Genomic DNA, 22,852 nt, shown 5'->3' on the forward strand with positions numbered 1-22,852 from the left:
AAAGAGGGCCAAATTATAGCTCTAATTAGAGTTATTTATGTTCCATGGAAAAAAGTTTTTCTATGATTCTATCAGGACTAATGTGAGTTGGTTGCTGTATGAGTTTAGCTTGTTCGGCTGCATTTATATGGTGTCTGATGTAATTGTCAGGTATTTTGTTTTTGATAAGAGTATTTTTCAGTTTTATTAAAGCTGTTATAATGCTTTCTGGGCTATTGCATATGTGTATAATCCCGTATGTTTGGTTTCTGATAACGTTTCCCAGTTTGTTAGTTTAATTGCTGGGAAGCCGAACAGGTCTCTTTTATTGTAGTGTTTGGTGTATACAAAATCGTTTGTTATCTTGATTTGACTGTCTAGGTAGGTGGCTTGTAGGTTGCTTTCTGTGGTTCTTTCTTTAGTCAAATCTCCGGGATAGATTTTTTTAGCTATGTTATCGAAATCTGTATGGTTGATGACTAGTATATCATCTATGTACCTGTAGTATATGATGTCTTCTTTATATTTATTTTCATAAAAGTGCAAATAGAGGTTGGCTATGGAGCATGAACTACTTGAATTTTAATTTACATTTAATTTACATTTAAGTTTAATTTAATTTTAATAACTATCACCCCATCTTTTCCCATTTTATTTTAATTAACACCATGTCAATTATTACCATTTATTTCTATCATTTTAGCATGGTTAGATATCATCTTGTATCTGCTTCCCACAATAATACAACAAGCTCTAAATTACAATCAACACCAGCCCACGCTCAGGAAATCAAAGAATGTGACGTTGCCTGTGGCAAGGTTAACTATCACGACATGGTCAAAACCTGATACGACTGCGCAATAAACTGTACCACACACACCCACATAAAATCTAAACTTTCGTGGGAAATTGAATATTTTCAGACTGACCACCACAGGACATGGAGGTGATATACTATGATATTGCAATCTGTTACATACCCGTAGGGCTTTGAATCTCCTATCACAGTTTGCTGTAATATACGTAAACCACCCTGTTTATTTAAAATTAAGTACTTATATAATAATAAGTAGTTTTGCCAATTTCTCCAGCCAGTTTCTCCAGATTTCTTTAAAATTTCATTAATTTTGTTGTTTTTATATGTATCTTTTATTTTATATGTAAGGCTATCCTGATGCTCCCAAATAGTACAACAATTTAAAAACAGAAATGTATAAATAAGTTAAATATATATTTGTGACTTCTGCTACTTCTGCTATTTGTGGCTTCTACCAATAACCATCTTTAAGGTTATTGGTATTAGCCATATATTGAAAGGAAGCTATAGGGCTTTAACTGTATCAGCCAACAAAATATATACAATAATAATAAAACATTTAAAAAAAGTAAAAAAGAAACTGCCTATGTGATTTATTTCTTTATTCTCAAATGAAATAAATAAATACTATGTCAGGCTATATGATATCGCTGGAAAACTAGAAAAATTCCAACCTCACTTGTATTCAAATTACATTGCATTTTGTGTGCATAGAATTCTTTTGTATTTTTGGCCTGCTTCTTGTGGACTTTGAAGTAAACTCACTTTATTCTAATATGCAAGGTCTCCCATATTAATGGAGAAACTTAACTGATTGCTGAAACAAACTTCCATCTGATGTTGGAAGTGGTTAGTTTGAATATATTTAAAGAAGGATTAGACAGATTATTAGAGGGTATAATGTAGAAGATTAAGATAGACAGATGAGGTGGGTCTTTTTTTTTTTTTTTTTTTTTTGGCTTGTATTGTATAAGCTTGCTTCCTTCTGTCATTTACCACTACTGACTATAACAATAAGAATAATAAAAAAAAAAAAAAAACTACATGTGGTTGTTTTGTTTTAAATGTGCTGCTTTGAATTGTTGCTGAGAATTGCCAGCTATAATTTTACACAGAATAAAGATGTTGCCGAACCACATGAGTGGTCTTGTAATAACCACTAAGATGTGACGTGTAGCTTTGAAGGTTAATTTTTAAATGGCACTGTACGCTGATCTTTCAGTGTTTTCTGTAATGATAATTTCTCCTTCAAAAATTAGAGAATGGTTAGTTAAACTATATAATTCTCTCTTTTTCTCTTGAATTTGTATTATTCAAGTAAGTTAGTATTGCGAGTAATGTAGAAGATTAAGATTCTGACTAAAGAAAGTAGATAATCATGCATCATTTTTCAGGATTCAGAAAAGAAAACAGAAAAAAAAGAACATTCCAGCAAAGATGTTGCTTATTTTTTCAATAAGCAGGCAGGTGAGTTTTGCCAGAAATATAGCAGACAGTAAAAGAAAAATATATCAAATTATTTGTTGAATAGTTATCCTTCAGTATCCTTTGAATAGTTTAAAACAAAGAAACAAAAAAGTTTTACATATTGTATAATACAGTGGATTCCGGTTATTTGGGCCACTGGTTAATCGGGTTAGCTGCTTAATTGGGAAAAATCTTAGAGAACAGAATCCAATTGAGAAAATAACCGTGGTTTACTTTGCTTAATTGGGTCTCCTAGCTACCCTTTTTCGGGCCCGGAGGCAAAGAACATGTTCGGGCCACTACTTAATTAATGAAAATTGCAAAAACAGGAGACAGCCAAAGTCGCCGGGCTCCGGAGGCAATTGCCTTGCCTGTCTACATGGTAGCTATGCCACTGGCAGGAGACTACAGCATGGAGATTACCCTACGATTGTCTCCAACCTTACGTCATGGTTCAGTCGGATTTCTGGAGGTCATAACCATAAAACAAAAACAATTAACAGTCACCTATTTATTGGTCTTTTCTGTTAGTGCAATCTATCATAAACTTGATCTTATTGAATTTGCGATAATACCGACAGCTGGAATTCTGTGGGTTATTATGGTGAAACGTGTTTACACTTTCATGAAATCTTCAATCATATAAAAAAATTAATTTTCAGAATCTTCTCTTCATTCCTATTTTTAAAGCTTCATAACTTGTTACTCCATTCTCACTTGCACATATCATGTTACTTGCAATTTGTGTGTGCCGTGTTCTTTGTTATTGCTTATCTTTTTACTGTTTTAAATTTTAACCCCCAACCCACAAATTTCAGTGAACAGAAATGTCAACTAGTTAGTATGTACATATTACAGTACGTAATAATTATTCCGATTATCATGTATATTCTTCCAATTTTCACATATCATTTAATTTTTTAAATCGTAAGGTAATAAAGGGTAAATTTGTGCTTAATATACCTTCACTTTTATAGCCTGTGGATAATATTCCTCCTGTTTTCCTAATTAGAATCACTGTTTAATAGAATTAAAATTTAATTTACAAACGTGATCACAATGACCGGCGCTTACTACACATTGTATAGTGAACGGTACTTTACTATGGTGAGTCCATCGTAACTTGATTTGATTGTACAGTGCACCAATTGTAAAGCGGGGATCCACTGTATTTTTAACTATTTACGTGAAACTTTGCATAATTGGAGCAGCCGCTAATCACGGCAAAATGCAAGATTCCCAATGTGTCCCAAATAACCAGAATTGACTGTATTATAAAGCAAGTTGACCTGACCCACCATCCTGCCACCTAAGATTTAAAGTACAGGCACTTCCCTACTTATGTAATACTCGACTTCCATAAATTCGACTTTACATAAGTTTTTGCCGGCCGGTACAATTGTATTTTACATCCCGCAGAAGGCATTGTGAAAACATCACAATGTGAACTCAAAAACGCTTTTTTTTTTTTTTTTTTTTTTTTGTAATTCGTTCCAAGACTTTGGAAGTTGAAATTTTCACTATATAACAGCTATTTATCTCTCTAAAAGGCCATTTTTGTAATGGTGGAGCACTACCCGTTCATCATTATCATGTATTCTGTTATAAGAATCAATTTTGAACGGCTTTGTTGATATTTTTCTAAGGAACATTTCTGGAGGTCACAACCATAAAACAATTTGCACTTTCTGATTTATTGGGCTTTTCTATTAGTGCATCTAATTATAAACAGATAGTAAACTCGATCTTATTGCATTTGTGATAATCTCGATGACTGGATTTGAGTGAGTTTTTACGTTATGGTATTATGGTGAAATGTGTTCCCCTTCACTGAAATGTTCTCTTCATTCCCATTTACTTATTACAATGAATAAGGGAAAGTGCAAGTGGTGGCAATGCTAGGAAATGGAACAAAATTGATTTAGAAATGAAGATGAAAATGATTAAGAAGTATGAAGCAGGACAAAGTTTGTCATCTATTGCACGGGAATTAGGTCTCGCTGCTTCAACAGTGAATGCTATTTTAAAGGACAGTGCATGTGTAAAAGAACATTTTAAAGGGTCAAGGAATTGATCATTTTGTGATTAATAGTGATCACAAAACAGCATTCAGGTGCTATATTGAAGATGGAAAAGCAATTAATAATATGGATGGAAAATCAGATTCAGAAGTAAGTGTCCCTGAATCTAATGGCCATTCATGCAAAAGCAACAAGTATTTATGAAGATATTAAGGGTAAGTGTGGCGAATCTCACTTATCCCAGACTTCACCGAGATTCAGTCCACTTGACTCACAGGTGTCACTTCAATATCAGTTCCATCAGTGTTTTAGACTACTCTCAGGTAGAAAACCCTAGACTGCCATACCTGAGAGAATGTCTGACAAACTTCAAGGATCAAGAATTTTCTCAACTGCATCAATTACTTTGTTTTGTAGTTAAAAATTTATTTCTGGTTAACATCAGAAACTCATCTCCTGGTTGAGACTTTTTTAATTACTTTGTAGATAAAAGCTCAAGACCGACATTATTAATAAATGTATATTCAAAAATAGTTTTGATAACATTATAGATTATGCAGGGGAAAAAATTATTTAAACTCATCTGGCCATCTTCAAAAGATGTTGTTTTTTAATGTATAAAACTAGGGTTTTTGCTCGCTGCGCTCGCTTCTTTTGATAAAATAAAATAAAATACAGAAGCCTTTGACTCTGTGTGTAGGCGCCTCCGTAGCCAGGTGGGAAGGAGCAGCAGTGCGTAGCACACGCTTCTTGATTAGACCGGGGTTCGAGCCCGTCACCACCAAATACGGAGGATGCGGAAAGGTCACGAAATGACCACCGCATATCCCGGAGCAATATGGCCTTAGTTGCTAATGCTCCTAAAAACCAAATAACAAACAAACAAACTCTGTGTGTGTCTCTTTCTCAGCTATGAATACATAAATATGTAACTGTATCTATATAATATCGGTGTAGATACACTGTAGATAATTCTCAATCAAACATACTACATTGAAGTTCTGACAAGGCTGCATGAAAAAATTCGAAGGAAGAGACCTGAATTATGGAAAGATGGTTGGATACACCATCAAGATGTGATCTCTGGTTGTCAGTTTTTAGCCAAAAAACAAATCTCTGCGTGCACTTGTATGAGTGAACATGCACCTTACTCACCGGGCTTAAACTGAAAAGTGTACTTAAGGGAACCCATTTTAAGGCGATTGAAGACATTAAAAAAAAAAAAAAAAACAATCAGCATAGGGCTTACAGAAATGACTTCCAGAAATGTTTCTCTGCTTGGAATTAATGTTATCAGGTATTTTTGCATTGGACTTGCACAGTATGTGCAAGTCCAATGCAAAAATACCTGATAACTTGTAAAGTACAAAATATTTCCTTATATTTATTTTATTGCAACAGTCTTGTTATTTAATAGCCACACCTTGTATATTAGGGGATTATGCTCCTGACTAATGGTCCAATACGAAGCTTTTCTACAGATATGATATGTGATACAGATATAATATTTCTACCAATATGAATGGTAAATGCTTTATATATATGTTAACTGTATTTACATGTGCATATATTTTCTTTAATATACAGAAATAAAGAGGAAGTTAGCTCAATGCTTTTTTTGTAGAATGCCTCACTACAATACCCTCCCAAATTCAATCAGATGTAAAATTATAACTCAGTGGCTTCCTTCCCTCACAGACATATGAATGGTCCAACGTATCCACGTTCGTTAGTCCAGATCTCCCAACCTGACCACCAACACATCAAACCACCACCACATAACCCTGAGAGTCAGAAGACATCTTGTCTAATATCAAAATCATTAAAATCAATGAAATGATCGCGGCGTATAAAAGTTAAAATTTTAAATTAGCTAAAATGATTTAACTCAATTTTGAGGAGGAGGAAGAGAAGTTATTCAAAATTGAGTTAAATTATTTTAGCTAATTTAAAATTTTAACTTTCATATGCCATGATCGTTTCATTGATTTTAATATTAGACAAGATGCCTTCTGACTCTCAGGGTTATGTGGTTGTGGTTTGGTGGTCAGGTTGGAGATCTTGACTAACGATCGCAGATACGTCGGACCATTCATATGTCTGTGAGGGAAGGAAGCCATTGAGTGAAAACTTTACATCTGATTGAATTTGGAAGAGTATTGTAGTGAGGCATTCCACAAAAAAGCATCGAGGTAAATTCCTCTTTATTTCTGTATATTAATATAAATGTAGGACACATTGAGCATTATAGCTCTGTTTTATTTATCCTATTATATTTTCTTTGCACAGTATGCTTATTTGTTTGAGTTTACATATGTTTTCCAAATCAGCAATACTCTTCAGTTCACTGAAGAGTATGAATAACTGGATAACACATGTAACAAGAAGCTTATCATCTAGGAAGTGCAAATTAGTAAGTAATAATCTTTTCTTGTTTATAAGCCATTATAAATGAAATAAGCCAAAAATACTTAAAATGAATTTTTAAGATGAAATATTAAATCAAAAATTCCAAAAATACCAGGTGGTTTTTGACAGTGGTGTCCATCAGGAGGTAGACAGGCAGGCAGGCAGAATGGGTGACTTATGTTATGCTGTAAATGTAGGTCATGTTATAATAAATAATAACATTTGGAAATTTACTTGTGACATAAGTGCAGATCAATATAATTTGAGCCAATGTAAGTTGAGGACCCTGTATATACCATATATTTTTATTTCTTAACAATACTGTTTTAAAGGAAGATCAAAATTAAGCTATTAATTTCAGAAAAAGGAACATCAAAAAAATCCAACAAAACTGTATCACCATCCTCATTATTAGAAGAAGGAAAAGACAGATCAACAGATAGTAAAAAACAAAAGGAAAAAGAAGTGTTACTTAAGCAGAGGTACTTTTAAATTTTTTTATTTGCTTTTTATTCTTCCCCCCCCTTTTATTATTAGTATTTAATACTGCCGTGGGATGAAAATTCATTAATCTCATATAATTTGGTATTTCTTATTTCCTTTTTTTTTTTTTTTATAAAGTATACTTTAATGAAAGCTTGTTGCTTTCTGTAGAAGGTAATTGAGGAATTATACATGAAGAATTGACTGTATTCACATAATATACAGAATTTGTTCATTTAGAAGACAAATATAATTAAAGAATATATAGTGTGAGGAGCAAATTAAAATGCACTTGTTTGACACTTCTCTCATTCCCACTAGTTGCAACACACAAAATATTCAAAGATTTGATAATTGTCATTAATTTTCAAAATAATCTTTGTATCTGAATGTAATCTTGATTTTAATTGAGTTTGTATTTCTATCATTTCCAGAAATGATGTACCAAAAATTTTAAATTTTTAATGAATAAGCTTGAATATTTACATTATTTCAAAATACTATAGTCAAATTCATGGAAAAAAATTTAAGAAGCTATAGGGATTATAGTTAAGTAATGATTATTGCTGAGAAGTGGTTAAATAAAAAAAAGGAAAAGGGGTTTTGTTAATGATATACAGGAATTTTGCTAGCAAGGTAATTATTCCATTATATATGGCAATGGTCAGGCCACATCTTAAGTACTGCATACAGGTCTGGAGGCCTCGTTTTAAGAAGGATGTTTAGCTGCTGGAGCAGATGCAGAAAAGGGCAATAAGATTGGTGGGGGGAACTAAGGGGGTGCTCTTACCAAGAAAGGATTTAGTTCTGCAAATTGCAGCATCTGGAGACTAGGCACCTGTGAGGCAATCTGATTTGTTTAAGCTTTGAATGGATTTATAAACTCAGTGTGGATGAGATTCTTCCTCTTACTCAGACTATGCACATGAGGGGCATAAATTCAAATTGAGAAGGATGGTTGCAGAATAGACGTGTGCAAGTTTGCCTTTAGCCAGTGGGTGACATATTTAATAAAAAACTACTCTCATCTATTTGTGCTCTGAATTCATTTGTCCACTTTTCAGCAAGAAGCATTTGTATAATTTTAAATGGTGATATCTCTGTAATAATTGAGAATGAGATAAATATATTTATATATATTGAGGTAAACTCCTCTTATTATTTTACAAATATTATATATATTATATATTTATTTATATAAACACTGGTATTCAAAGAAGGTGCATCACTTAGGAATTTCACATTTCGTACCCTTTTTTTGTGATGGAAGGTTACATTAATGACTAGCATCACAAATAGAAATATAAATAAAAGATATTTATTAATAGTTAAGGCAAAGTCAAAGTAATATTTGACAGGTGCTCTCAAAATATTCCAAAATGAGCATTCGCCACCTTTATACAACAGTTTTGGTATACATGACAATTATGGCTGAAATGTTATCAGAAGCCCTCAGTTTGCTACAGTTTATCATTTTAAATGAAAAAAAAAAAAAATGAAAAGTTCACCAGGTGCAAACAATAATATTTAGTTGAATCGCCTCTGGCTCTGATGACAGCAGCACACCGTCAAGGCATTGAATAGATCAATTTCTGAAGTTAATAGTTTGTGGTTCCAAACACATATTATGGCTTCCTGAAGTTCATGAAGGGTCTTTGGTTTCTTTCTGGCAACTGCAGATTCCACACGAGGCCAACAGTTCTCTATAGGATTCAGGTCCGGGCTGTTTCCTGGCCAGCTAAGAGTTGTAATGGACTGTTCTTCCAACCATTTTTTCACCTGTAACAAATGTAAACACACTACTGTTGAAACGCTAATGCAGAAATGAAGCTAAAGTAACTACAGAAGTGTCTACTTAACACCTTTTTGCCCAATGACAAGGAGCAGAGTTGTCCTGAAACTCTGGAGCAGCTAGCATTTCAACCTGCCAGTTACTTGGCAGGTTGAAATGGCCTCTAATGGTTGGCAGCTTTTTGCCAGCCATTGGCATTTACAGAACCTTTTATGGTGCCTCCGTAGCCAGGTGGGTATGAGCAGCAGCATGTAGCAAACGCTTCTTGATTAGACCAAGGTTCGAGCTCATGACCACCAAATACAGAGGATGCGGAAAGGTCAGGGAATGACCACCGCATATCCCCGGAGCAATATGGTCTTAGTTGCTAATGCTCCTAAAAACCAGATAACAAACAACAACAAACAGAACCTTTTATTTTTTTTAAACTGCACGATATTCCGCGATACGAAATGCACCCCCATATCATTTGGCTAGTAGGGAATTTCACTGTAGACACTATACAGGCTGGATGGTATTCTTCACCATGTCTACAGTGAATTGTTTGTCTCCTATTAGAGATAGGCAGGTTGAATTTCTTCTCATCTGAGAAAATAACTGACTTCCACTGCTCGAGGGTCCATTTGACATGCTCCTTACACCAAATTAATTGGGCCTTTTCATATTTTGTGTGAGGAGGGGCTTCTTCTTCTTCTGAGGATGACGTGCTAAAAGTCCATTTTTGAAGAGGCATCTTCTGACTGTTACTGCACTTGCTACCACTCCTGTATGTTCTTCCCATTCTTTGTTCAGCTCAGACGAAGAAGCTTTATGGTTTTTAAGGCATAAGCTTCAAAACATGGTCCTGTTTTGGCGTAGAGACTTGTTTGAAAAACAGCAAAGAGTTCTTTACTTATGTAAATCCTAGAAGGAAGGGGATGAAACAGAATGGTCCACTTGATATCGATGGTTCAACTGTTGATGATCCTGCTCAGGTAGCTAAGAAACTAAATGAATATTTTTCATCTACATTCACACACGAGGAGGAGATACTCAGGGAGGGGAATGCCAGAGGTGAATTAAACTCTGACAGTGAGCTAAATTATTTTGTAATAATTGAGAGCAAAGAGGAGGAGAAATTGTTGAATATAAACATAAGAAAGGCACGTGGGGTGGATGGAATCTATCCAGTTATATTAAAGGAGGTGGCTTTGCCACCTCCTTTAATATAACTGGATATAACTTTAGCCATAATTATGAGAGCTTCCTTAGACTCATGGGAGGTACCCATGGATGGAGAGTACAAATGTGACCCCAATTCACAAAGGACAATCAAAGGGTGACAGCAGTAATTACAGACTTGTTAATTAACTTCTGTTCCAGGGAAAATAATGGAGCCACTGGTTAAAGAAGCACTGCAGGATCATCTAGACAAAACTTCAGTTATGGCTCAGACACATCATGGGTTTGTTAAGGAGAAGTCTTGTCTGACTAATTTGATCGGATACTATGATGTGATCACAAAGGAACTGGATGCAAAGAATAATTTTGATATCATATATTTGGATCTTAGAAAAGGCTTTTGATACTGTTGCACCTGAAAGACTGCTGCACAAATTGGAGCAGTATGGCATTGGAGGCAAATTGCTGCTATGGATAAAGGGATGGTTGAGTGGGAGAAGACAGAGAGTGGTAATCAATGGACACTGCTCATTGTGGACTAATGTTATTAGTGGACTCCCTCAGGGTTCAGTGTTGGGTCCATTGTTGTTGTTTTCTGTATTTATTAATGATATTGCTGATAGTATATCAGGCTTAATGTCCAAGTTTGCAGACAATATGAAGGTCGGCAGAGTTGTTAATGACACTAATGATAGTACGCTGCTGCTGCAACAGGATCTAGAAAAGTTGAGCAGATGGGCTGAGAGGTGGCAGCTGAAATTGAACATTGACAAATGTAAAGTACTGCATATGGGAAGCAGTAACCCAGAGTAACGTATCAACTGTGTGGTACTACAGTGACAGTGGTAGAGAATGAAAAGGACCTGGGGGTAATTGTGCAGGCAGATATGAAGTTTTCTTGGCAGTGCAGATGGTCTGCAAGAGTAGCTCATGGCATCTTGTCAATGATATACAGGAATTTTTCTAGCAGGAATAAAGGTGATTATCCCTTTGTATTATAAGGCAGTGGTCAGGCCACACCTTGAGTACAGTTCTGGAGGCCTTATTTTAAGAAGGACGTAGTGCTGCTGGAACGAGTACAGAAGGGCAACAAGATTAATTAAGTTTTGCTTAGCTTTGCAAATTACAGTGTCTGGAACCAGGCCCCTGCGAGGTGATCTGATTGAGGTGTATAAAGCCGTGAATGGTTTGAGCATGCTCAATGCTGATGCGATTCTTCCTCTTGCTCAGAATAATTGCCTGAGTGCCGAATTTTTACTTCCGCACTTTCAGGAAGTTTGCCTTTAGCCAGTGTGTGGTTGATTGTCGGAACAAACTTCCATCTGTCATTCTAGAAGTTGATAGCTTAAATAAATTCAAAGCAGAACTAGACAAACATTTGGAGTGAGTGGATGGGTGAAATGAGAAGGATTTTTTTTTTTTTTTTTTTTTTGGCTGATGCTATATAAGCTTTCTTTCTTGCATCATGTGCCTTTACTAATGCTAATGTTTGCATCCGGTTACTTTTTTCCTATCAGCAGAAGCAGTATTATTGAGTTTGGAGAAATCTTCTGACTGTTGACTGATTACAAGACACTCTATAAGCAATATGACAGGAAGAACATGCTTCCTGATGTAAAGCAACAATAGCACTCTTTCTTTGTGGCATCAATTGCATGTAACTCGCCATCCTGACACAAGCAAGGAATGATTGCAACTCTTGCAGAGTGTGCTTATATAGCCGAACATAACAGCTGATGCAATATTATGTTATCACATACGCATGTTAATCTTATCTGATGCAATCTGTAAGAAATATTGCCGTATACTTATGTTATTCGGACAACAATTACAATTTTAATGGGTGATGCGCTTTCTTTGAACTCCAGTGTACAATATATTTATTTATATATATATTTATAATCAATGGTCAGGCCACACCTTGAGTACTGCATACAGGTCTGGAGGCTCCATTCATTTACTACAAATTCCAGAATGTGATAAGCTCAGTGCTGCAATAAAAGCTGCTTCAGTTCCTGCTAGCAAACAGTAACAATAATAACAAACTGCAGGTACATTAACAAAAAACAGAAAAGGCTCAGACCATAACGAAAACTGATACCATTGATTGTCAGTTGCCTGGTAGCCTAACTGCCCTCTGTGCCATGGATATACAGCAAGTACTGTTTGTTCCTACACTTTTAAATTCCAGAATGTTTTACTCGCACCAGTTGTCTTGTTACAATCTCTGCATACATGGCTTAACAAATAATAACAGTTACATATGTATATGGCATGAGGATATCTCTGGGTGGGGAGGAAATGAAATCACATGTTTTTTCAAGGTAATGTCTTCAGAAATAACTAACACTAGACATGTTGTCATATGGGCTGACAATGGTGCAGCCCAAAATAAAAACCAAATGCTATTCTTCACTCTGATTTACTTAGTAGCCAAACAATTTTTGATATTGTTGAAATTAAATTTCTTATTTCGGTGCATAGTTTTATGGCCTGTGACGGGGAGTCGGGCTTATCAAAAAAAAAAAAAGGAGAGCCATGATCCCTGATGAGTTTGGAAGAGGTTATCAGAAGTGCAAGTCCGAAAAAAACATTTTGAGATAGTTAAAATGAGCCTAGAGGATTTCTTTGATTTTGCAAGACTGGCTGATAACTATAAGCACCACTAGACTAGGCATAAATAAAGCATCACAAATCAGAGTGACAAGTCATCAACCAGACCAAGTCTGGATCATAACTTCAACGAACTTTTCGACTGAGAAATCTTCACTTTGTTTAAGAAAAACAAAACCAAAACGGCTACCTTTAATACTGATGCTTCCATGTATAACAAACAAGCATGAAATTAGTCAAGAAAAAAAAAAGAGACATTTTGGAGCTATGCTTCATTTTTGGCAATGAGGAGTACAAAAACTTTTATCAAGCCCTTTGTTTGTGGGAGCACAATGAAGATAACAAGTGTCATGATATGGACAGTGACTAAAAAGCTGCACTGTTGAAATTTGCATTTTTAAGTTTTTATTTTTTTAATAAAAATGAAATTTAATCATTATCTTGGTTATTCTTGCCTCTAATTTTATCCCTCCCCCATCCCAAACCAGCCTAACTGCAGTCAGGATTAGCTTACAAAATTTATTCATATAGATAAATGAGAATCACACTGGTTTTCTTCACACAAAGTAATTTTTTTTTCTGGCTTTGCTTTAGAAAATAGAAATCTCCTAGAAATGATGAAAGTGCCCAAGAAGGAAAAATTATGTATTTTTCATTTTCTGAAAAATTTAGTTTTTGGCACTTTAAGCATTTTCCATTTCTGCTCCTCAATTGTAATATAAAAGGTAAATGTTTTGAAGTTACAAAGTACTCTTCCTTTCATTTTTATCATTGTAATATCATTGATAAGTGTGAATCTGGGGGAAGGGGACTGGAAAGCAAAATAAAAATTTATAAAAATTACAAATTCCTTTTTATTTTCAAAATTGTTCCATATTAACAATTCACCTGCTTTTTTCCAGTATTTAGACAAGTGAGAATTATTCCCCAACCTCTGTAGGAGAATGGTTAAAAAACTGAAAAAAAGTAGCAATCTTATTTTTCAGAAATGTTCCATTTGACAGTTCATTTGCTATTCATGATTTTTAAACAAGATCATGTGGAAATATGTGCGTTGTTTTCAAAAACATTCCACATTAACACTTCATTTTTTCCCCTGCAGTACCCCTCCTCCGTAGGAGATCTGCAGATTTACTAAGCACGTACAGGTCAATACTGAAAAAAAGTCGCCAGTTAGGATTAAATTTGAAAGTGTCTGCAATCCTGCCCAGACATGAAAGAAGGGAGTATGTGATGAGAGCCTTGTCAATCAATTCAGCCCTGGAGAGATTGTGCAGGGCTGATGGGGTAGAATTTTTCTCAGCATAGTCTGTGCTTGTTAACAGGTGAGATTGCTTCTACAGGGATGGGATACACTTAAATAGAAAGGGTGCAAGAATATTTGCTGATGCTATCGAGGCAGTGTTAGGTGGGCCTGAAAACTGCTAGCTTTGGGGGGGGGGTTCACATACTAATAGGTTAACAGTAGCCGCAGGCAGAAGTGGAAATGATTCTTGTGCTTCTATTGGAATGAGCAGCAGCCCAGAAAGCCAGTTGTTGGGGATTTCAGGAACTGCTAGGGGTCATGAAACAAGTAAATACATGGGCTGTGTTAGAGTAACTAAGAGTAAGAACAGGTGCATGTATACTTGCATATACACCAATGCTAGGAGTATAGTAAACGAATTTGAAGTTCTGGTTAAGACATCCAAGGTGGATATTTTTGGGATATCAGAGAATTCGTGCCACTCAGATATAAGGGGATGCAGAATTGGAATTTGGGGAGTACAATGTGTACAGAAAGTATAGACAGGATAAGAAGGGAGGAGGGGTTATGCTGTTAGTTAAGAAACATAAAATCTAAGGAAGTGCATCCAGTTGACATAGATGGACAATGGGAAAGCAAAAATAAGGGTGGGAGTTTGTTATAGGCTTAACGACTCTGATCAGTACAATGAACAATTATACAGAGAAATAGAGTGGGCCAGTAAATCAATGTTTTATAATGGGGGATTTTAACTTCTCAAATATAGACTAGAACTTGTGGGTTGGTCACTCACACACTAGCAAGGCTTTTGTGGATTTATTGGATGATTGTTTTCTGTGGCAGCATGTTAGAGAGGCAACAAGAGGGAGTAACACTCTTGATCTGATTATTACCAGTAATTATTCATGCATTAAGAATTTACAGATAAAGGATCCACTAGGTAGCAGTGATCACAGTGTACTGATTTGGGATTTACTTAAAGATGTAACTACCATTCGGGGTAAAGGAAAGGGTTTTTGCTTTCTTAAAGGTGACTACAGTGGTCTCAGAGGTTTTTTAGGTTCTATACAGTGGGACCAACTGATAATGTTACCAACAGCAAATTCTAAATGGGAAGCATTCAAGGAAGCTACTAGGCTTTTTGTTGCAACTAAGAAATACTGCTCTAGGTTCAGGCCCAAATGGATGTCAGATGAACTAATGAGACTCGTGGCAGACAAGAAAAATGCATGAGATGGCACATAAATTGTCGGGCAACACAGATGCCTATGGTAGATAGACGCTAGTCTATAATCAAGTCACAAAGGAGGTTAGGCAAGCGAAGGCAGATTATGAAAAATCTTTGGCAAAGGATGCAAAGAAAAACAGCAAAGACTTCTTTACTTATAAACTCTAAAAGGAAGGGGATGAATCAGATTGGTCCACTTGATATCAGTGGTTTGACTGTAGATGATCATTCTCAGATAGCTGCCAAACTAAATGAGTATTTTGCATCTACATTCACACATGAGGAGTTATTCAAGGAGGAGAGGGCCAGATGTTTATCAAACTCTAAGAGGGAGTTAAATAATTTTGTAATAACTGAGAGCAAAGTGGAGGAGAAATTGTTGAAGTTAACATAAGAAAGGCACCTGGGGTGGGTGGGATATATCTAGTTTTATTAAAGGAGGCAGCAAAGGAAGTAAGCAAACCCTTAGCCATAATTATGAGAGCATCCTTGGACCCGGGAAGTCCATACAGACTGGAGATGTGCAAATGTATCTCCAATTCACAAAGGGCGATCAAAAGGTGACACAGGTAATTACAGACCTGTTAGTTTGACTTCTGTTCCAATGAAAATAATCCTACTCACTGATCATGACAAAGAATGAGAATATTAATGAATCTCCTGTTAAGGAACAGTGTAAAGTTAATGGAATTCATTATATTAGATAAGTTAAATTGTAGAAATTGCCCTTAAATATAGTCTTAACAAACCGACTATTCGTTTTATTAATGGAACTAAGATAACATTAAGACAAGTGTTTGAGGGATGTCATCCACCTTTTCTCATTACTTTAAATATTGATGGTTTTGGTGTTTACAAGCAGTCAGTCATTAACCCTGCAATCTGCAAGCAATGCTATTAAATGTATATAAAATTTTTGACTCAAAGAAGCCTAATTTACAGCAGAATTGTGTGTGTGTGTGTGTGTGTGTGTGTGTGTGTGTGTGTGTGTGTGTGTGTGTGTGTGTGTGTGTGTGTGTGTGTGTGTGTGTGTGTGTGTCCTAGTGGAATTTTTTTTTTTTTGAAAAGAACTAAAAATGAAACATGGCATTGTAAGATCAACCATCCACTCTACTGTCCCAACAGACCTCCTCCTCTTTCTAAGGTGAAAACTGCTGTCACGTTTCGTAGTTAGATTCAAACTAACTGACAACATAACAAACTTTAAAATTCATTTACTACAAATATATACAGATTTCTGACTGTATGCATTCTGATAGGTGTCAGAACAACCTGGTGGGCCTTTTCTATATCTTTATTTGTATAATTCCTTTTGATCATCTTGATGCACCATTTTCATTGAAATTTACAGTTAAAATCAGCCTAACAGCTCTTCTGTTCAAGTTCAACTTGGCTGCTGCCATTCTGCAGTCAAATGTCAGCAAAATAAATCAACTTTTGTTTGATGGATGTGCTGATTGTATGACCTTGGCCTTGCTTCCTCCATTTAAGTCTGCCTCAACTTGTTGAAAATGTCTGTGGTACACTCATTTAGTTTCATTAGAAACTCAATGGTAGCTCTCTATTTGATATATTTTTTAAATTCATGTTTTTTATGAATCAGTAGCGAAATCTGACAGTGTAACGTATGAGAAAAAAATCACCAGTCCTGGTCCTTCTTTTGTGTGACCTCATATTCACAGAGCATTTCAAGGTAACTCATAGTGACTGCAACCTAAGACGTTATAATGATTACAAGATCTGAATCATGCTATTTAATTATTTTAGTAATTTTAAGAAGATATATAAATGAATGAATGAATGAATTAATCATTTAATATATGAAATGACAAATAGTGTATACAGACATGTTTATCATTACTGTTTGATGTGATATGTTGCAGAGCAATGCTTTTCCAAGCACTCTTAATGAGTAGGGCAAATATCCACAGTGGTTCTAGAGAGGTTCAGTGCCAGTTCATTAATTCATGCAGTTAGAAAATAGCTGGCAGCTCCCTCATCATGGGATCAGAAGGTTTGGACCAGTGGAATGGCACATCCTTCAGATGTTACACCTTCAGACTTTTATGTGTAAGGCTATTTCAAAGCCAAGAGCTTTATATACTGCAAAAAATATGTAATGTTGAGCATATTAAAAAATGAATTTTGACTGCATGCAGCAAGATCAATACCTCAATCAATTATGCTGTTCTCATTCATGCAAATTCAACAATGATTGCATTGTTGAATTTGCATGAATGTTGCCTATTGTTGAACTTATTTTGTTATAGTTTCTTACAGTTTGAACCTGTGTGTCACCTGTAGAAATAATTTTCATTGTTTTTTTTTTTTTTTTTTTTTGTGAACTAAATGAACTGAAATAATTGTAAATTATTTCAGGTAATTTATTGTTTCTCTAGAAATCATTTACTTATAGGAATAACAAGAAAAGAACACATACAATAAGTTCCAGTGAAGAAGAAGCACCAAGTACGTATAGTTTATTGACCTCATTGGTGTAACATTTCATGTTTATTATCGTTACAGTTAAATAATAGTCCATATGTGTGCTTCTACACAGTTTGGAGTTTTCCACGTGCTGATCAATTTAAATTTTGTGATAACAATTAATGATGGAAAATAGCTGTAGTGTATTAAAAAATAAAAAAGGTAAACTGCCGCCATTATCAACCCACTGCAGGATGGAAGCCTTCTCGACAATTCATGTTGAGGGAAATGGACCATAATCTGCCATGCTGGTCTAGTGCGGGTTGGCAGATCAACCGATTTAGTACTCAGGGGCTTGAACTCCGGTCTACTCAAGGAGTGGGTGCTACTGCACTCCCACTCCTGACCACTTGGCTATGGAGGTGTTGTGCATGGTCAAATCAAAATTGGTTGCACAGATAGAGTGGAAATTTTGAGAATTGTGTAGAATGTGGAACTTGAAAATACTTATAAGTAGGGTAACATACCTAGTTTAGCAAAGATTTCATTAAATTATACTAAATTTACCTCTAGGGCCAGTTGCTAAGTTGTTTGGCTTGTGTTGAGTGCAGAGAGTGGAAATAAATTAAAATAAAACTAAAATAATTACCATGGGGAGAGAGTGCACACTTTCTGCAAGGTACCACTTTTTGTAGTTGAAGACAGAGTTAGAAAATAAATGAGAATAAAACTATCTGATATGATAAGTTTTTAAGAGCATCTTAACATCAGCTGCTTGAATGTGGAAGTGAAGGAAAACTATTATGAAAAAATGCATATTGTAGTACATTCTCTGGTCAACATTTGATGGGTAGATGGAATTCATTGGTTTGAGTACCATATTAAAGAAATCTTTGTTGGAGTAGAGGCATTAAGAAAATTCTCTGGCTCTTTGGGACTGTTTTAAAGCTGATTACTGAAATGATAGTACTTTGTATCTGGTTTGAAGTTTAGCCTGCAGTGGCATAGCCTGACAGGCCATGCAAATATTTATTGCTTGTGAGTCACAGATTTGAAATTATTAGTCTTTCTTTGTATGTTCCTAATAGTGTCTTTAGTCTTGTATGTGTGTGTGCTGCTTTTTTGTCCATTTTTATTGTTTTTCACTTTCTGTAAACTGAGAGGACCCTGTGAGGCTTAGCAGTATCATTTATATTGCTCCATTTGGTCCAGCCAAGTACAATTTGTTATATAGTGAAACATAGTGATTAGTGGAAAATGCTGTTTTTCATCACAGTGGTAAGTTTTCCAATATCCTAAAGCTTCTCAAATATCACCACTTGCCTAGTGGGTATTATTAGTCAGAATAAGAGAGGTTTGAGTAGAATTTGTGGCTGCAAACAGTAAATCAGTTAGCCTCAGTATATTTGCAGTCCATAAAAGTGTCACAGTAGTGATCCTACATTAAAAAAAAAAGGGTACAAATTCTGATAATCTAGTGTGCATCATCTTAATAAAATATTACTTCAACGTGGGGTGGGGTGGAAATCCAGCAATCATCACAATTTATGATTGTACAGGAGGAAGGGGGGTATGTGTATCTTGTATGTGTATTCCCTCCAGTCACTGTCTGGCAGAGTAGAGGCAGCAAGATTATACCTTAGCTGATCCAGAAGCCTCCTAGAGAGTTATCAAGAGGTTCAGTGGACTATTTAGCAGCTGGCCTGCAAACACCATTTTAGAGCTGTGCCATTGAAATATTGGTCTGGATGCCTTCAGAAAAGATATCTGCTTACTTAAAGTGGTACAAAGTAGGGTAACATACCTAGTTGTGGATGTACAGTTATATTCTTACACATTTTAAAGTGCAAGCTACAAGTAATACAAAACTAGGTGTGTCTGTGTGAGGGATCTGATCAAGGTGTTCAAGACATTGAAACTGTTGAGAAAACTCAGTGGTAGCACATTTTCTCTTTCTAGGGTGATTCAAATAAGAGAACATTAAATTCAAATTAAGGAAAGATAATTGTCAACTGAATGAATTTGAGAGGGTGCTCGGGTCACGGAAGAGAACAGTCGGTGGATTTTTTACTGCTGTAAAGGGATAAGTATTTTTAATTTTTATCATATTCTTCATTAACTAACATCGTACATTCTGTTTTACAGGGATATTAAATAGGTTTGGTAGCATTCGTTAGCTTCTTATTTTGATTTAACCAGCGATTTTTGGAAGTTGCGATTCCCGGTGTTGGCGCCAATATTGTTGAACTAGCCGCCATATTGTAGTTGATAAGAAACAGCTTCTTATTTTGATTTAACCAGCGAATTTTGGAAGTTGCGATTCCCGGTGTTGGCGCCAATATTGTTGAACTAGCCGCCATATTGTAGTTGATAAGAAACAGCTTAACGTATTAGAAATAGCTTAACATATATATATATATATATATCTCGAACTGATAGTGTAAGGTATAAAGTAAAACTAGATAGCGTAATACGAAGCACTGTATGAGGAATCTGTTAGCTTATTATAGTATTATCAGTTAATCAAAAATAATATTAATCTTATTAAAATTTATTGTTAATTAAATTGTATTTAAACGGAAATCGGGACCCCGACTAGAACTACGAAGCAAAGATCACAGACTAGTGAGAGTGCTGTGACTTGGGGGAAAAACAAAGGGGCGATTCTCCAACGCATCACAGTCTCAAAAAATGTGCGAAATATGAAATGTTTGCCAAATTAGCGATCAGAGAGAAACTGGATAACCAATTACAAAAAACAGTTGGCAACCATAAGATGGAAGCTTGTTTAGAAGACTTTTATGCCAAACACGATAGAAAGCCTTTGGGATGTCAAGTGCAACTGCTTGTGTTTCACTGAACTTTACCATTGAATTAGTCCATAAATGGGAAACATAAGCCAGAATATCGCCATTGGATCAACACTAATGGAATCCATACTGGCGATTGTTGATCAGACGGAAGGTTTCTAGGTAGTTTAAGAGTTTGCAGTTAATTGATTTCTACATTTCTTTTGAAAAAATAGAAGTAATTGCAATAGGACGATAACTGGATGGGAGGGATTTGTCACCCTTTTTAGGAACTGGCTGGATATGAGCAAATTTCCAAGCAGAAGGAAAAACACCTTTGGAAGAAAAAAAGTGATAAAAGGCGGCAGAGAACAGGAGAAAGTTCAGGAGCACAGGTTTTGAGAACAGGTGGAGAAATACCATCAGGATCTGGAGCTTTCTTAGCATCAAGATTCGTCAAAATCCTTCTGACATGCTTTTGACGGAAGACCGCAGCAGGCATTGAATGGAGCGTATTCGGAATGGTGGGAGGTGTTTTACCAAGATCCTTAATACATGAGTTGGAAGAAAAATGGGATGCTATCAGGCCCACTTTATCCTTGGCCGAAGTGACAACAGAACCATCTGGTTTTGACAGATATGGGCAAAAGTTGCATCCAATATTGGCAAGAGACCAGACTGCTCGGCTACCATTAGGGCAAGAAGCAAGTTTTCTACTCTTAGCCTGTGCACAATCTAGTTTGGACTGATTAATGACTGCTTTACAATTGTTGCGAGCTTTGGTGTAGGCAGAAAATGAAACTGAAGAATTGGTTTACAATGTGCAACATTCTTCTCTTGAACAGCCTTAGCACATTTATAGGAAAACCAAGGTTTAGATAAAGGACGAGATTTTAAAGTGGATTGTGGAATAAAAGATTCCATTCCTACAAGGATAATTTCACTGACACGATCTGACCAAACGTTGACATCAGAAGTTTTGAAACAGTAATCCGAGCAAGGAAAAGAAGAAAAGAAATCTTACCGGTCATTCCATTTTGCATTCTTGTAATGCTAGACAATACGAGGTTGGGAATAACTATGAGATAAAGGCTCCATTGGAGAAGACATTCACCAATTTGTGATCTGAGGTACCTAAAGGACCACTCACTTCGACCGTGTACTTAGAAGGGTTATTTGTGAGAAAAAGATCAAGCATGTTTGCTGTATGGTTCGGATTGTCCAGTATTCTTGTGTGTAAATGAACAATCTGTGCATGGTCATTAGAAATTGCAAAAGCCTCAGCATCTTGACCAACTGGATCAGTGTTGTGAACATTAAAATCATCATGGAAAATTACCTCACTGTTAGGAAAGTTGGACTGGAGAAAGTCAAGTTTCAAAGAGAGAAAGTCAAAGAGCTTCAAGTGATTAGTGGAGTTGGGAGAACAGTAGAGACAACAGATGAATTTGACACAATGAGGTAGAGAGGTTTTAAGCCAGAGAAGATCAAAAAGAGGAGATTCCAAATTACTAAGTCTCCGATAGGGAATATCGGAACGGGCATATGCACAAAGTACCACCTTTGAGGCGAAAGGAATCAGGCAACTGAGATGAGTAGTAGTTGAATCAACTGATAACTGAGATTCTGTCAGAAAAAGTACATGGGATTTGGCATACTGTAAGTGGAAATGGACATCGTTGAGATTAGAATTGAGACCATGTATATTTGTGAAATGAACTAGGAAGTGTTTGGGAGGTTTAGATCTTTTCGCCGATAAGCTTGCTCTGTTAGTTTGACAATTCATGGTGTATTCAATAGTAGGGAAAAGTGGGGGGACATGCTGTATGGAGTAATGAAATTTTTGGATATGGCATACACTTGGTAAGAATATACCCAGATTCTTGACATAACGTGACCTCAACAATGCGCCCTGCATACACGCTACTCGGACTCCCTCCAGTCGCTGTCTGGCGGAGTAGAGGTAGCAAGATTATACACTAGCTCAGTGGTTTTCAACCTTTTTTTAATAACAGCACCACTAAGTAAGTTACTTTATTTTTCGGCACCACTAAGTAATTTATTTTATTTTTCGGCACTCCTACCATACTGTACACCGTTTTATAATGAAATAAACATATAAATTTTAAAAAATAATAAGTTTAAGTAACTTAAACCCAAATTACGTGACACCCCTGGAATGCTGTTGCTGCACCCCGGTTGAAAACCACTGCACTAGCTCAAAAGTCATCAGTCATACTACATGATAGAAGAGATGGCGAAGAATTGACCGGAACTTAACTCTGGAGGCTAAAGATGGGTTCCACCACTTCAAGCCTCCAATAAGCAAAGTGGTGGTATTGCACTGATTGATGAGAGTCATCTACCACCTAGTATTGCCTGGTAACACAGAGGGGCAGCATTCCTCCATGTGGTGTGGG

At 35.9% G+C, this 22,852-nt stretch overlaps 1 protein-coding gene across 1 annotated transcript in view; it reads left to right on the forward strand.

Annotated features, from left to right (window-relative positions):
- The window catches only part of LOC150091994 (uncharacterized), a 105,084-nt gene that overhangs the window by 63,526 nt on the left and 18,706 nt on the right, over positions 1-22,852 (forward strand). The window contains exons 8-10 of the mRNA XM_090370740.1: positions 2,191-2,263; positions 7,055-7,175; positions 17,633-17,685. Coding sequence (XP_090226866.1) covers positions 2,191-2,263; positions 7,055-7,175; positions 17,633-17,685 — 247 coding nt within the window. The remainder of the gene's footprint in view (positions 1-2,190; positions 2,264-7,054; positions 7,176-17,632; positions 17,686-22,852) is intronic.

Source organism: Mastigoproctus giganteus, chromosome 1 (genome assembly GCF_048544385.1).
Source record: "Mastigoproctus giganteus isolate SK-2022 chromosome 1, ASM4854438v1, whole genome shotgun sequence".
NCBI lineage: Eukaryota > Metazoa > Arthropoda > Arachnida > Uropygi > Thelyphonidae > Mastigoproctus > Mastigoproctus giganteus.